The 15,918-nt window shown below is 39.2% G+C and overlaps 1 protein-coding gene across 1 annotated transcript in view; it reads right to left on the bottom strand.

Annotated features, from left to right (window-relative positions):
- Positions 1–15,452, bottom strand: part of LOC106591455 (NACHT, LRR and PYD domains-containing protein 3-like) — a 32,562-nt gene extending 17,110 nt beyond the window's left edge. The window contains exons 1-9 of the mRNA XM_045713995.2: positions 15,318–15,452; positions 14,257–14,445; positions 8,852–8,968; positions 8,057–8,173; positions 4,600–4,716; positions 3,729–3,813; positions 3,371–3,599; positions 1,200–2,991; positions 743–916 (exon numbers count right to left, since the gene is read on the bottom strand). Of these exons, the coding sequence (XP_045569951.2) occupies positions 743–916; positions 1,200–2,991; positions 3,371–3,599; positions 3,729–3,813; positions 4,600–4,716; positions 8,057–8,173; positions 8,852–8,968; positions 14,257–14,429 (2,804 nt within the window). The 5' untranslated portion in view covers positions 14,430–14,445; positions 15,318–15,452. The remainder of the gene's footprint in view (positions 1–742; positions 917–1,199; positions 2,992–3,370; positions 3,600–3,728; positions 3,814–4,599; positions 4,717–8,056; positions 8,174–8,851; positions 8,969–14,256; positions 14,446–15,317) is intronic.
- Positions 15,453–15,918: the final 466 nt, after the last annotated feature.

Genomic DNA, 15,918 nt, shown 5'->3' with positions numbered 1-15,918 from the left:
ATTTTTATAAACTGCACTGTTGGTTAGGGGCTAGTAAGTAAGCATTTCGCTGTAAGGTCTACACCTGTTGTGTTTGGCGCATGTGATTAAACATTTTTTATTTTGGGATAGAAAAATCTATAGTACAAATATTTGAGTAGACTGACCAGACCAGTTTAAAAGCAGTATCAGTCAAAAGACAGACAGTGAGGTATCAGATTTAGATTGTAACGAGTATACAGTCCACACCATGTCTATTTTCTCAGTGAAGCTAACATTTTTAATGAGGCTCTATACTCCAACATTTTGGAATTGAGATAAAATATTTCATATTTGGTAACATTGACAAAGTTTGTTTTGGTTGTGTTTTGCCCAATATGAAAATGGTGGATAATGACTGGATTACATTTCTGTGTAAGTAAGTAGATAACATGTTTCTAAACACACTAAATTAATCCTGATGATTCCACGATTAAGAAAAATCATGAATGAATCATGAACAATAAAGAGTAAGAAAGTTACAGAGGCTACAACAAAACATGCTAACCTCTCACCATTAACCTCAAATAAATAAAAAGGTGACTGTACTGTCACCTAATATGAAACATTATATCTCAAATCCAAAACGCTGGAGTACAGCACCAACTTTAAAACTGTAAGCTTCACTGTCCAAACACATATGGTGTGGACTATGTGTGTCTGGTAAACACATGTGGATCTGGTGAACAGTTATCACTTGTTGACCAACTACAGGAATACTGACCTCAGAGTCTCCAGTTTACAGTGGGGATTCCCCAGTCCAGCAGAGATCAGCTTCACTCCTGAATCCTTCAGGTCATTGTTACTCAGGTCCAGCTCTCTCAGGTGTGAGGGGTTTGACGTCAGAGCTGAGACCACAGAAGCACAGCCTTCCTCTGTGACTCCACAGTCTGACAGCCTGACAGAGAGATCATCATGACTTCACAAACACACTGTTAATTTAACGAGTAGTGTAGAAGGACAATGGCAGATGCATTTGGTTTATTCTCTCAAACAACATATAGATTCATCTTCCGTCTCCTAGAATTGTATGGTCATAATGTTCTACTAATGTGAAAATCAATGCATTTATTAAATATGTTTTTCAATATAATATTATATACATATTATAATACATATTTTCTCTAAACTTAATATTTCTTCCTGATGATTAGTTCTTATATGTCATGTGATGTACTCACAGAACAGCTCTGGAGGCTTTGACCACTGGCATCAGCCTCAGAAGACCTTCCTCTGATCTGGAGTATTTCTTCAGGTCAAACACATCCAGCTCCTTTTCTGAAGTCAGCAACACAAAGACCAGAGCTGACCACTGTGCAGGTGACAGTTTGGCTCTAGAGAGACTTCCTGAGCTCAGGAAGCTTTGGATCTCCCCCACTAGAGAATGGTCATTCAGTTCATTCAGACAGTGGAACAGATTGATGCTCCTCTCTGGAGAGGGATTCTCCCTGATCTTCTTCTTGATGTACTTGACTGTTTCTTCATGGCTCTGTGAGCTGCTTCTTGTCTTTGTCAGTAGACCTTGTAAGTGCTTCTGATTGGACTCCAGTGAGAGGCCCAGAAGGAAGCGGAGGAACAGGTCCAGGTTTCCTGTCTCACTTTGTAAGGCTTTATCCACAGCACTCTTGTAGAAAGTAACTTTACGCCTTTGTTTGATCCTCACAGAAAAGTTCCTGGACGTTGATTGCAGTTCGGCCATTAGATTCTCATTGTTTTTGATGAATGAGAGGAACACATATACAGCAGCCAGAAACTCCTGAATGCTCAGATGTACGAAGCAGTACACCTTGTCCTGGTACAGCCCACATTCCTCTTTAAAGAGCTGTGTGCACAATCCTGAGTACACTGAGGCTTCATTGACATCAATGCCAGCCTCTTTCAGGTCTCCTTCATAGAAAATCAGATTGCCCTTCACAAGCTGTTGAAAAGCCAGTTTTCCCAGTGACAGAATGCTCTCTTTATTCCAGTGTGGAGCTGTCTCTTCTTTCCCAAGATACTTTTCATTCTTCTGTTTGGTATGAAAAACCACAAGGTGTGTGTACATCTCAGTCAGAGTCTTGGGCATCTCTTCTCTCTTATGTTCCAGCATGGGTTCAAGGACTATTGCAGATATCCAACAGAAGACTGGAATGTGGCACATGATGTGGAGGCTCCTTGATGTCTTTATGTGTGAGATGATTCTGCTGGCCAGGTCCTCATCACTGAATCTCTTCCTGAAGTACTCCTCCTTCTGTGGGTCATTGAACCCTCGTACTTCTGTCACCTGGTCAACACACCCTGAAGGGATCTTATTGGCTGCTGCAGGTCGGGTAGTTATCCAGAGGAGAGCAGAGGGAAGCAGATTTCCCTTCATGAGATTTGTCAGCAGAACATCCACTGAGGTTGACTCTGTGATGTCACAACAGATCTTGTTCTTCTGGAAGTCTAGGGGCAGTCGGCACTCATCCAGACCATCAAAGATGAACAGAACTTTGTACTTGTCGTAGTTGGAGATTCTTGATTCTTTGGTTTCCATTGAGAAGTAATTAAGAAATTCAATGAAAGTGTGTTTGTCCTCTTTCATCAAATTCAGCTCCCGAAAAGGGAATGAAAATACAAATTGGACATCCTGATTTGATTTTCCTTCAGCCCAGTCCAGAATGAACTTCTGCACAGAGACAGTTTTTCCAATGCCAGCGACTCCCTTTGTCAGCACAGTTCTGATAAGTTTGTCTTGTCCAGTTAAGGGTTTGAAGATGTCGTTACATTTGATTGCAGTCTCTGGTCTTGCTTGTTTCCTGGTTGTTGTCTCAATCTGTCTCAGCTCATGTTCATTATTGACCTCTCCTGTTCCACCCTCTGTGATGTAGAGCTCTGTGTAGATCTTATTGAGAAGTGTTGGGTTTCCTTGTTTAGCAATCCCCTCAAATACACATTGAAACTTCTTCTTTAGATTAGATTTGAGTTCAAGTTGGCAAATCACAGCAAGCTCATCTGAATCCAGAAATAACACATATGATATTAATATTACGTTTGTTTTAATGTCTACTGTATTCTAGGACTGTTATAAAGTTTAAATTAAAATAATTTATTCTCTTAACTGATTGTATAATTGTGTAAATGTTTTCATAATGCATTACACACTGGTATGTCTGATTATATTATTATTGGTATTATTGATGGTATTATTAATGTTGTCTCTCTCTCTAAATGAATCACCACAACACATCCCTGCTGCTACTTGATGAGGTCACTAGGTGTTGTGTTAAGGCTGCTACAATATCATTGAGTTACACAGCTATTTTAACTGTACTTTAGCTACAGCTTTTAAATGTTATACAACAGCATTCAACATGAGGCAGACAGATCTTACTTTTCTCCAGTGTGTCAGCAAGCTCCTTCTGGTTCATTTTCCTCAGGACGTGCAGTGTGATCTTCAGAGCCCCCTCTCTGGCACTGCTCTCCTGCTTCTCATCTTCAGCATCCACCACTTCCTTGTCCTGCTTCTGACTCTCAAAGCCTTCTGGGAGTTCTGGACTAAGAATCCTCTTGAACATCTTCAGCTCGTTCTTCACAAATGTTATAATTTTCTCTTCAAGCATCTGAAATAAATGAAGTAATTAAGTTAAGCAAGAAAATACATTTTTTCTCATTAACACATTAATGAATGATTGACAGATCAACTTTACTTGAGGTAAACAAAAACAAATGTACATAACAGGACCACATACACTGAATATAGAGGCCAGGTCTGTTTGATGACTCTGGGAAGACTGACCACTGAGAATCTCTGACTCTGATCTCTTCTGTTGGTTTCTGTGGACAAAACATGATATTACATCTCCTCATCCAGGGAGTGAGTGAGTGAGTACGGACAGACAGACAGACAGACAGACAGACAGACAGACAGACAGACAGACAGACAGACAGACAGACAGACAGACAGACAGACAGACAGACAGACAGACAGACAGACAGACAGACAGACAGACAGACAGACACAGAGAGACACACAGAGGCATACAGAAACAGAGACAGACACAGACATACAGACAAAGACAGACACACAGACAGACAGAGAGACAGACTGACAGACAGAGAGACACAGAGACAGACAGATACAAAGACAGAAAGATACAGACATACAGAGACTGACATACAGACACAGAGACATACACAGAGACAGACACAGATGCAAACAGACAGACAGACAGACAGACAGACAGACAGACAGACAGACAGACAGACAGACAGACAGACAGACAGACAGACAGACAGACAGACAGACAGACAGACAGACAGACAGACAGACAGACAGACAGACAGACAGACAGACAGACAGACAGACAGACAGACAGACAGGGAGAGAGGGAAGGAGGGAGAGAGGGAAGGAGGGAGAGAGGGAAGGAGGGAGAGAGTGAAGGAGGGAAGGAGGGAGGGAGGGAGGGTATGTTGTCTTTGTTTAATATTGTTTTAGGACTATGGAAATGGACAAAAGGTGGATTATGAAAACAACAAAAAGAAATGGGAAAATGGGAGAGGAGAAATGACTAGAGACAGTGTTGTTTAACTCACTGACCATGACCCATGAGTTCTTCTTACCTTTGTTCAGTAGAAAAGTCTCCCTCTCTAAACTCTATAGGTTCAGCGATAGACTGGTCACTCTTCATGGACACACAGCTGGGTACAGGGGAGGCTGGTCTCTCCTGCTTGATTGGGCTTCAACACAACAGAGACAAACATTACATCTCTCATCTACTCTGAGCTCAGATGAGAAACATAAGAAGACTTTCATTCCAAAACGCAACATATCACTTTTCAGAAATGTTCGTAAATTGCCTTTTATTGTTTAAAAAGATTATGAAAGAGACTGGTGTGTTTTTTCACTATCTAATCATGGCATGGGCTTGTTCAATGACAGACATGTATTTGTTTAAAATCTATCACTTGATGGTTTCATGTCAGAGAGACAAATAATCATGTTTTTTTTCTAAATGCTTTATATCTGTCATTAATGATATATATCTGTCTCACTCTCAGAGAAATCAGTAGTACTGCTAGGTTTTACACAGTAATAATATATATCTGCATCACTCTCAGAGAAATCAGTAGTACTGCTAGGTTTTACACAGTAATAATATCTGCCTCACTCTCAGAGAAATCAGTAGTACTGCTAGGTTTTACACAGTAATAATATCTGCCTCACTCTCAGAGAAATCAGTAGTACTGCTAGGTTTTATACAGTCAATTGTAACAAATAAATACATTTTTAATAAAGAACTGTACAAATGATACACTTGTGACATCAATATTTAAATATTTAAAAATAATAATTCAACAGTAATATGAGATCTGTATGTAAAATATTTGCATTTGATATTTTATTCATTTATCAGATGTTTTTATCCAGGGTCCGGTTTCCCAAAAGCATTTTAAAGCCAAGGTCATCATTAGAATCTTCATAGGAGCATCGTTAAATGTCTGAGCTGTTTCAAAAAATCATTGTTATTAATGTTCCACTTGAAAACGCTCGTACTCTAACACCTGTCTCAGACCACTAGAACAGCTGAATAATCTACCTCCTGTCTCAGACCACTAGAACAGCTGAGTAATCTACCTCCTGTCTCAGACCACTAGAACAGCTGAGTAATCTACCTCCTGTCTCAGACCACTAGAACAGCTGAGTAATCTACCTCCTGTCTCAGACCACTAGAACAGCTGAGTAATCTACCTCCTGTCTCAGAGCACTAGAACAGCTGAGTCATCTACCTCCTGTCTCAGACCACTAGAACAGCTGAGTAATCTACCTCCTGTCTCAGGCCACTAGAACAGCTGAGTAATCTACCTCCTGTCTCAGACCACTAGAACAGCTGAGTAATCTACCTCCTCCCTCAGACCACTAGAACAGCTGAGTGATCTACCTCCTCCCTCAGACCACTAGAACTGCTGAGTAATCTACCTCCTGTCTCAGACCACTAGAACAGCTGAATAATCTACCTCCTGTCTCAGACCACTAGAACAGCTGAGTAATCTACCTCCTGTCTCAGACCACTAGAACAGCTGAGTAATCTACCTCCTGTCTCAGGCCACTAGAACAGCTGAGTAATCTACCTCCTCCCTCAGACCACTGTAAAACAGCTGAGTAATCTACCTCCTCCCTCAGACCACTAGAACAGCTGAGTAGTCTACCTCCTCCCTCAGACCACTAGAACAGCTGAGTAATCTACCACCTGCCTCAGACCACTAGAACAGCTGAGTGAGTTGTTAGATGCTTTTTACCCTCCCGCGTGACTTTATACACAGTAGATCTCTGCTCAACATAGAATCACATGGTTTATCCGTCTCTCTGTGACCGCCGACTGCAGAACAAAGTTGACTACAAATACAAAGTTGCCAATGTCTTTAAAGTTGATTGAAACAAGCGACGTATAAAATGATGCTTCAAATGAAAACCGAGATGAGCATTAAAATATAAACAGTTGTCTATAGTCCTATTACAATCAGATTGAAATACGTTTTATGTTCAATCAATCAATCAATCAAGTTCTATTTTGTTACTTGTAGGCTACTGTCTGTAATTTGTCTCAATATATTTCATGATGTGTATCCTAACATGAACCCTATGATGTGCCAAATCTGTGATTTAATGCATTTTTTCTTTGGTGCGTTTTTATTGGCATTAGAATAAGCCTCGTCAATATTTGCAGCCAAATGTGATAATATTTCTCTAGGTGCTGATCCGTCATCAGTATTGTGCAATATTTATAATGTTAAGGAAATATTTGAATGGAGAAAACTGATCTGAGAGCAGCGTTCCCCTTCTTTCCATCCTGTTAGTATTGATACATGCTCCACCAGACGTGATACCTTGTAGTGCTGCTGATCCAGTTTCTACTGGTCTGACTGAGGATATGAACTCTGACCTGTTCACCAAACGTGATACCTTGTCCTTGTATCTTGTAAATAAAAATAAACAAAGGCAATAGTAACACAATAAAGTAACAATAATGACAATAAGGAGTACCAGTACTGAGTCAATGTGCAGGGGGACCAGGTAGTTGAGGTAATAATGAGAATATAAGGAGTACCAGTACTGAGTCAATGTGCAGGGGTACCAGGTAGTTGAGGTAACAATGAGACTATAAGGAGTACCAGTACTGAGTCAATGTGCAGGGGTACCAGGTAGTTGAGGTAATAATGAGACTATAAGGAGTACCAGTACTGAGTCAATGTGCAGGGGTACCAGGTAGTTGAGGTAATAATGAGGATATAAGGAGTGCCAGTACTGAGTCAATGTGCAGGGGTACCAGGTAGTTGAGGTAATAATGAGACTATAACTGAGGTAATATGTACATGTAGGTAGGGGTAAAAGTGACTTGGCAATCAGGATACGGTTTTCATGTCCTAATCCAGAGAGTGCACACAAACACTCACAAACACACACACAGGGAATGTTGCGTTTGTTTAATATTGTTTTAGGACTATGAAAATGGAGAAAATGTATTTGCCTATGGTTTGTGAAAACAACAAAAAGAAATGTGAAAATGGGAGAGGTGTCATGGGTGTCGTTGTGTAGAGAGGACCAAAACGCAGCAGGAATGTGGATGCTCATCTTTATATTTATTAAATAAACAGAACACGGAAAAACCAACAAAACAAAAGAACGACAGATGACAGTTTTACAGGCTATACGCAGCAGTGCAAAATACAACTAAACACAAAAACCCCAGGTGAAAACAAGCTCCTAATATGACTCCCAATCAGGAACAACGACGTACAGCTGTTCCTGATCGGGAGCCACACAGACAACAAAGAAATAGAAAAACCAGAAAACCATAGCTAACCAAAACCAGAACATACACTAAAACCCCGGAATACATAAACCAAACACCCCTTTAATACTACACACACAACCCGAACCATATGAAACAAATACCCTTCTGCCACGTCCTGACCAAACTACAATACAAATACTCCCTCTACTGGTCAGGACGTGACAAGAGGAGACTAGAGACAGTGTTGTTTAACTCACTGACCATGACCCATGAGTTCTTCTCACCTTTGTTCAGTAGAAAAGTCTCCCTCTCTAAACTCTATAGGATGACCCATAGACTCGTCACTCTTCATGGACACACAGCTGGGAACAGGGGAGGCTGGTCTCTCCTGCTTGATTGGGCTTCAACACAACAGAGACAAACATTATATATCTCATCTACTCATTTTCAGAAATGTTCATAAATTAGATTTTATTGTTTAAAAGACATTATGAAAGACATTGGTGTGTTTTTTCACTATTTAATCATGGCATCGGATTGTTCAATGACAGACATGTATTTGTTTAAAATCTATCACTTGATGGTTTCATTTCAGAGAGACAAATAACGTTTTTTTGTCAATGTGCAGGGGTACCAGGTAGTTGAGGTAATAATGAGGCTATAAGGAGTACCAGTACTGAGTCAATGTGCAGGGGTACCAGGTAGTTGAGGTAATAATGCGGCTATAAGGAGTACCAGTACTGAGTCAATGTCCAGGGGTACCAGGTAGTTGAGGTAATAATGAAACTATAATTGAGGTAATATGTACATATAGGTAGGGGTAAAAGTGACTAGAGATTACATCTCCTCATCCTGGGAGTGCACACACACACACACACACACTCACACACACACACACACACACACACACACACATGGAGGGAATGTTGTGTTTGTTTAATATTGTTTTAGGACTATGTAAATGGAAAAATAATTAGCCTATGGATTATGAAAACAACCAAAGAAATGGAAAATGGGAGAGGAGAAATGACTAGAGACAGTGTTGTTTAACTCACGGACCATGACCCATGAGTTCTTACCTTTGTTCAGTAGAAAAGTCTCCCTGTCTAAACTCTATAGGAAGACCCATAGACCGGTCACTCTTCATGGACACACAGCTGGGTACAGGGGAGGCTGGTCTCTCCTGCTTGATTGGGCTTCAACACAACAGAGACAAACATTACATATCTCGTCTACTCATTTTCAGAAATGTTCATAAATTAGATTTTATTGTTTAAAGACATTATGAAAGACATTGGTGTGTTTTTTCACTATCTAATCATGGCATCGGATTGTTCAACGACAGACATGTATTTGTTTAAAATCTATCACTTGGTGGTTTCATTTCAGAGAGACAATGTTTTTTTGCAAAATGTTATATATCTGCCTTTCTCTCAAATGTGACCGAACGGCTCGGTCTTATGTAGCAAAATTTGAAATTGTGTTTTTCACATTTGATAATAGTAGAGCCTCAGAGCTAGAACATGGTATATCATACACTACAGTTGAGGAACAGTGGAAAAGTGTTTCTGCTTTGGAAGATGATATACTTGTAACCTCACTTTTGAGAAAATGGCCTTTGAATGTTTTGGTACCTGCTGGAGAGCTCTTCTTTGGTCTACAGGGCTGTTACTTTGGCAGATAATGTCACCCATCTAAATAAATAGTTTTATATATATAATTAACTAAATGTGTGATGTTTATGGTTAATGTCAGTTTCATTGTTTGTTTTGCAAAAACATTGTTATTTTTTGGTTTTAAGTGGTAAAATGAACTAGAAAATGTTATATTTAGCAATTCTGAGTAAATACTACTTTAGTAATAAATTACACATTATTCAGTACTACTGCAGTTGATATATTATTCCAATAGATGGCAGCATAAGACCACAAATAACATTTCAGAAGATCCCCTACTTTAGTCGATAAAAACGTATTATACGAGTACATTCATTGTCAAATTCTCTCACAAGTAGCCAACTCAGCCCTGACAATAAGCTTGTGTCGTCAGCAGAAGCGAGCACTCTGCCTTCTCAAACAAGCGAGGGGCATGTTTAGGTAAATTTGCTAACCGGGAGGGTTACATGAGGTAATTTATTGATGGGCTGGAAGACGCACTCTTGTCTTTTCTATTCCGAGGTTGTTTACTCAGATATTAAGATGATGTGTTATAATGCATGTATACTGAGGTTGAGGTTCTGACTAGTGATTATTTACCAGGGTTCAATACCTGCTATAGTCACTACTTTCTTACTCTCCCCAAAGCCTTCCCTGTGGCTCAGTTGGTAGAGCATGGTGTGTGCAACGCCAGGGTTGTGGGTTTGATTCCCACGGGGGGCCAGTAAAAAAAAAAAATGCATGAAATGTATGTTTTCACTAATGTAAATTGCTCTGGATAAGAGCGTCTGCTAAATGATGTAACACAGTCCTGATATGTAGCTAACTAAAATAATGAGTAACCATTTTAGAAAATCATGGGACATGTGGTTGCATGCTATTTTATGTCAATCATATTGCTGCTTGTAGCCTATAACTAACGCTTAGTGGTCTTATGCTGCCATCTATTGGAAATTTGGCAATTAAAAGTTATTAATTCACGTACAGACATTGGTGAGGCAGTTGAGAAATAAAGTCTATTTTTCTTCTTAATTCCTTAGATCAGTCTCAAACCTCATTTGCTGGACTTTCACATAGAGGTTACTAGGTCCCCCAGTTTAAAAAATATATATTTTACCTTTATATAACTAGGCAAGTTAGTTTAAGAACAAATACTTATTTTCAATGACAGCCTAGGAACAGTGGGTTAGCTGCTTTGTTCAGGGGCAGAATGACAGATTTTTACCTCATCAGCTCGGGGATTCAATCTTGCAACCTTTTGGTTACTAGTCCAACACTCTAAACACTAGGCTACCTGCCGCCCCAGTTCAAACCACATTGAAAAAATAAAATGAATGTGGCTTGTTTATCAAGTGTTCTGCCTTGCAATAATGCATATAATAAAATAACAAAACAAAAACAGCAAAATGCTTAGACAGGTTTTGAATAACAAAACAATCAAAATGCTATTTAGTACTATAATGGTATTTACTATCATAATATTATTACTAAAACAGTTTCTAAAATAATTAGGTTTAGGCTAAAGTATGTAATACGTAGGGTTAGATGCTGATGTAAAAAGGGCTTTATGAATACATTTGATTGATTGTTAGGTTTAGGGTTTTTAAGACGAAGAACAGTATGTGTTTATAGCTCTCTTGCTCCCCCCTGTGGCCTTCTGTGGTTACTATACAATTCATTCACGACACCTGCTAGGCTCATAATCTGAGGTAGCAACTACGTCAGATCTACAAATCAATGAGCTAGACCTATCTATTTGGTTTGCAACTCTGTGAACCTGCGCAACTCTGTGAACCTGCGATGCCTACAAACAAAGATTTCAATGCATATCAAATTACCCAGCAGCCATTTAGAAACAACAAGTCATCAAAAAAAGTGTTATTTCTTAATTAAAAAAATGTATTCTGGATGTTTAAATCGGCCACATCTGAAAAAGAGGACAGGGACATGCGTTTTGTTTAGGTGGTATACCCTTTTCTGAAAACAAATATGGTTAACCATGACCAGAAAATGGTTAACGTTTAGGACTGTGGGCCACCACAATATGTACCCAAGCGAACAGGGATAGCACTCACAAAGTAGCCAGAACCCTGTTAATAATAATAAGTTACCTGATAATAATAATAATAATAATAATAATAATAATAATAATTGAGGTCAGCCTACAAGGTTAATAGTAATTTACCCGAGGTCGGTGTTCACGGTTATTGCCGACAGGTCTCATTGATAACAATAGAGAAGCTGCCATTTTAATGCAGAACAATGAGCTGGGAATAGAACGTTCAGAAGGTGAGTTGGCGTCACGGTGCTCAATTGAACTAGTAGGAGCTGGCAGGGTGAAAAATGACCTAAAATAAGGTCTGTTTTTTAGCGATTACTTCATAACATAACGTAAAATTATGAAACTGAGCTCCATGGAGGATGCAATGAACTAGTTTTCATCAGAAAAACTGTCCAGCCTACTTGAGGCGCCCGAAAATAATATTCAAAAGTTCGGTCCTTGGACACAGAGGGGTTAAACACTAAAGTTACAGTCCATCTAGTGAAGAGAGGAGAATCGGACAGAGGTAACTTCTGCCGAAGTCGGTCCCTCTCCTTGTCCCGGCGGTGTTCGGCGGTCGACACTACCGACCTTCTAGCCATCATTGATCCATTTTTCATTTTCCATTGGTTTTGTCTTGTCTTCCTACACACCTGGTTCCAATCCCATCAATGACATGTTGTGTATTTAACCCTCTGTTTCCCCTCATGTCCTTGTCGGAGATTGTTTGTTGTATGTAGGTGTTTATTGTTATTCTGGTGTGCGACGGGTTTTGCACCCTCTATTTGTTATTTTGTATACTTTGGTTTTCTGAGGTTTTGACGTTTATTAAACAGCTCCATTTTTACCAAGTTCATTCTCCTGCGCCTGACTTCCCTGCCACCAGCACGCAACGCATTACAGCATCCATCAACGAGAGAGGGAGAAGCCCTCCACGGGATTTAACAGGTGGAAGAAACAACCGGGGAGCTCCATCGGTCCACAAGAAATGCAGGCAGCCAGTGATGATGTAGTGGAAGCTAGGATAACTAGGATGCTGCTGGTAGAGTAGCTAGCTAGCTTACCGAGCTGTACCGACTAGCTAGGATAACTAGGATGCTGCTGGTAGAGTAGCTAGCTAGCTTACCTAGCTGTACCGACTAGCTAGGATAACTAGGATGCTGCTGGTAGAGTAGCTAGCTAGCTTACCTAGCTCTACCGACTAGCTAGGATAACTAGGATGCTGCTGGTAGAGTAGCTAGCTAGCTTACCTAGCTGTACCGACTAGCTAGGATAACTAGGATGCTGCTGGTAGAGTAGCTAGCTAGCTTACCTAGCTGTACCGACTAGCTAGGATAACTAGGATGCTGCTGGTAGAGTAGCTAGCTAGCTTACCTAGCTGTACCGACTAGCTTGGCGAGCTAGCAGGTCGTTCGTCTGTTCCTCATCTCGAGGATGATGACGAATCCGGTGAACCACAAAATGAAACGAGGATAGCGAGTGAAAACGATCTGGCTATACTCATACTGCCCCTGACCATAAAGCAAAACACAAATTAAACGATAAACTTCGGCGTTTCAACACTGTAGTGAACTCCATCGTTATTCCCCATGATCACCTCAGCCCACTCTGCGCGTAACCGGACAATATGCTTGGCGCCACAACGTACGTGGGCACGGGGAGTTCCAGAACGTGACATGAGCAGTGCAACACAAAACAACTAAACACAGTATTTACAGTGGGTTACATTAGTAATGTTCATTTTGTATTATTATTATGTAAAACAAAATTATGTTGAGATCTGGTGGGTGGGGGTGATAAGAACGGAGCAGAAGAGACATTTTTGTTGTTTGCTGTAACTAATGGTCAAAGTTGTATTGTAATGTATGTATTGTATTGTATTGTAAAAAAAAGTCAGCCAGAGTTGAAGTGGACCATCATTCAAACAAAGAGATGCCTCCCTGACCACCAGTGTGTTTGGATATAATGAAGATCAATTCAGTGAAGAAGAACCTCTAGAGTTCTGATCAAAGAGCCCTATAAAGGGTTCTATATATATTCTATATATACTGTATACTCAGACACTTCCTAACCTCCTATAAAGGGTTCTATATATATATTCTATATATACTGTATACTCAGACACTTCCTAACCTCCTATAAAGGGTTCTATATATATTCTATATATACTGTATACTCAGACACTTCCTAACCTCCTATAAAGGGTTCTATATATATTCTATATATACTGTATACTCAGACACTTCCTAACCTCCTATAAAGGGTTCTATATATATTCTATATATACTGTATACTCAGACACTTCCTAACCTCCTATAAAGGGTTCTATATATATTCTATATATACTGTATACTCAGACACTTCCTAACCTCCTATAAAGGGTTCTATATATATTCTATATATACTGTATACTCAGACACTTCCTAACATCCTATAAAGTGTTCTATATAGAACTTTAGTGGTTCTGTATATTAAGCAAGATAGAACCCTTTTTGGTTTAAACAGGAGTGAAGAGTGTGTTGATATAACGGATATATTGTCAGAATTCAGCTTGAAACAACGATCAGAATTAGTCAAAAGGTTATGCATGCCAACATATTAGGCAGTTATTAAGAGGCTAAATGTTTGTGTCATGCAAAAATTCTCTAAATTCTACAGAACAACAATATTTTACAGACAACATGAAGGTCCCCATAAGCAATCATTTCTGATGAAAAATAACAAATGTGAAAAAATTGTAGATATAACGTTTTAGAAACAATGTTCTTAAACCAAATTGTCAGCTCACCTCTTAACTTTGGTGTCATGTTCCTCAGAGAGACTCATTTTAGAGGCAGGGCCTCCCTCCTCTCTCTCCCCAGAGAGTCTCATTTTAGAGGCAGGGCCCCCCTCCTCTCTCTCCCCAGAGAGACTCATTTTAGAGGCAGGGCCCCCCTCCTCTCTCTCCCCAGAGAGACTCATTTTAGAGCACTGTCCCCTAAACAGAGATCCAACATGTTGGTTGTGGTTAACACAGTGACAACTAAACAGAGATCCAACATGTTGGTTGTGGTTAACACAGTGACAACTAAACAGAGATCCAGCATGTTGGTTGTGGTTAACACAGTGACAACTAAACAGAGATCCAGCATGTTGGTTGTGGTTAACACAGTGACAACTAAACAGAGATCCAGCATGTTGGTTGTGGTTAACACAGTGACAACTAATTATTGAAGGTCAATTGTTCTATTTTATTCATTATCTCTTAGCAATAAAACATTTACTAACAGACACATCCAAACAGTCAGGTGATTTAATGCATCACATGAACATGTAGTTGTGACTGATATTTTTCACCTTTTCTCCATGTAGTGGAACTAATAATAATAATAATAATAATGTCTCACTTTCTCTTTTAATAATTTCTCTCATTCTAGTGTGTTGCTTTGTTCAACAGGTATGATATTATTATGCTGTTACTGAATTCAGTTCATAATAACAATGTTAAGAAAAGTATGTTCAGTGGTTTCATACCAAATTACACAGGAAGCAGGAGCTCATTGTAATTTAGAAAACAACATGTTCTGATATTCTGAAAGATGATTTAGAACTATGATACATTAACATTTTTACAAATTGTAAAATAACCACGATATAGAAATCGTATAATACGATAAGTGAACAATATGTTATTGAATTTGACTTGCCTACGCCCAGTTAGCACCATTTTGTATGATTGAACTGTTACGTAGCTTTCCCAGGTGAAATGGACTGTTAGATCTGTGTTTTACTGTCAGTCACTATACTAAAATAAAACCATACGTTTAATTTCTCTAAACACTTTACAATAATCCCTGGGAAGATTCTTACCTTGTAGCCTGAATTCACAACCAGAACATGTCAAGTCATTGAGATATTTTCCGTTGTGCTGAGAGAGAATCTTCCTGATGACAAGTAGCTCTGTATCTATGTTCTAGGTACAGTTGATCTTTGGATACAATAATATCTGGTCAAAGTCTAGTGACACAACACCATAGTATATCATAAACATAACAGCAGTTTAACCTTCGGCCAGTAAAGGCCATGGCATACTATAAAACAGGGTTCGTCAACTAGGTTTGGCTTTGGGACAATTTCTTTCTGAGTTAAAGTTGGCAGGCCAGAACATAATTAGCATATATATTAGCACAATCAATAGGCCAACACTACAAGTATTACAACATTTTAATACATTTGGTTAGTACATAATACATTCAGTGACAAAATAATTTAGATCTGATTAAGTTCAGAAAATCATCAATATCTCTATTCAATTTGAATTTTTTGTTTATTTCTCTGTGTGTTGATTGGTGGGGAAAAACAGGTCTACGTTACTGTAGTCTACACTACTTTATTAATGTCAACATTCATTCAAAACAATTAGCTTGATAGCAAGAGAACATGTCGCTCTCAAAAAGTAACAAAAGAATGG

This window comes from Salmo salar, chromosome 03 (genome assembly GCF_965601325.2).
Source record: "Salmo salar chromosome 03, fSalSal1, whole genome shotgun sequence".
NCBI classification, from domain to species: Eukaryota; Metazoa; Chordata; class Actinopteri; order Salmoniformes; family Salmonidae; genus Salmo; species Salmo salar.
The sequence above is the reverse complement of the archived record's forward strand: the minus strand, read 5'-3'. Positions and strand labels throughout refer to the sequence as shown.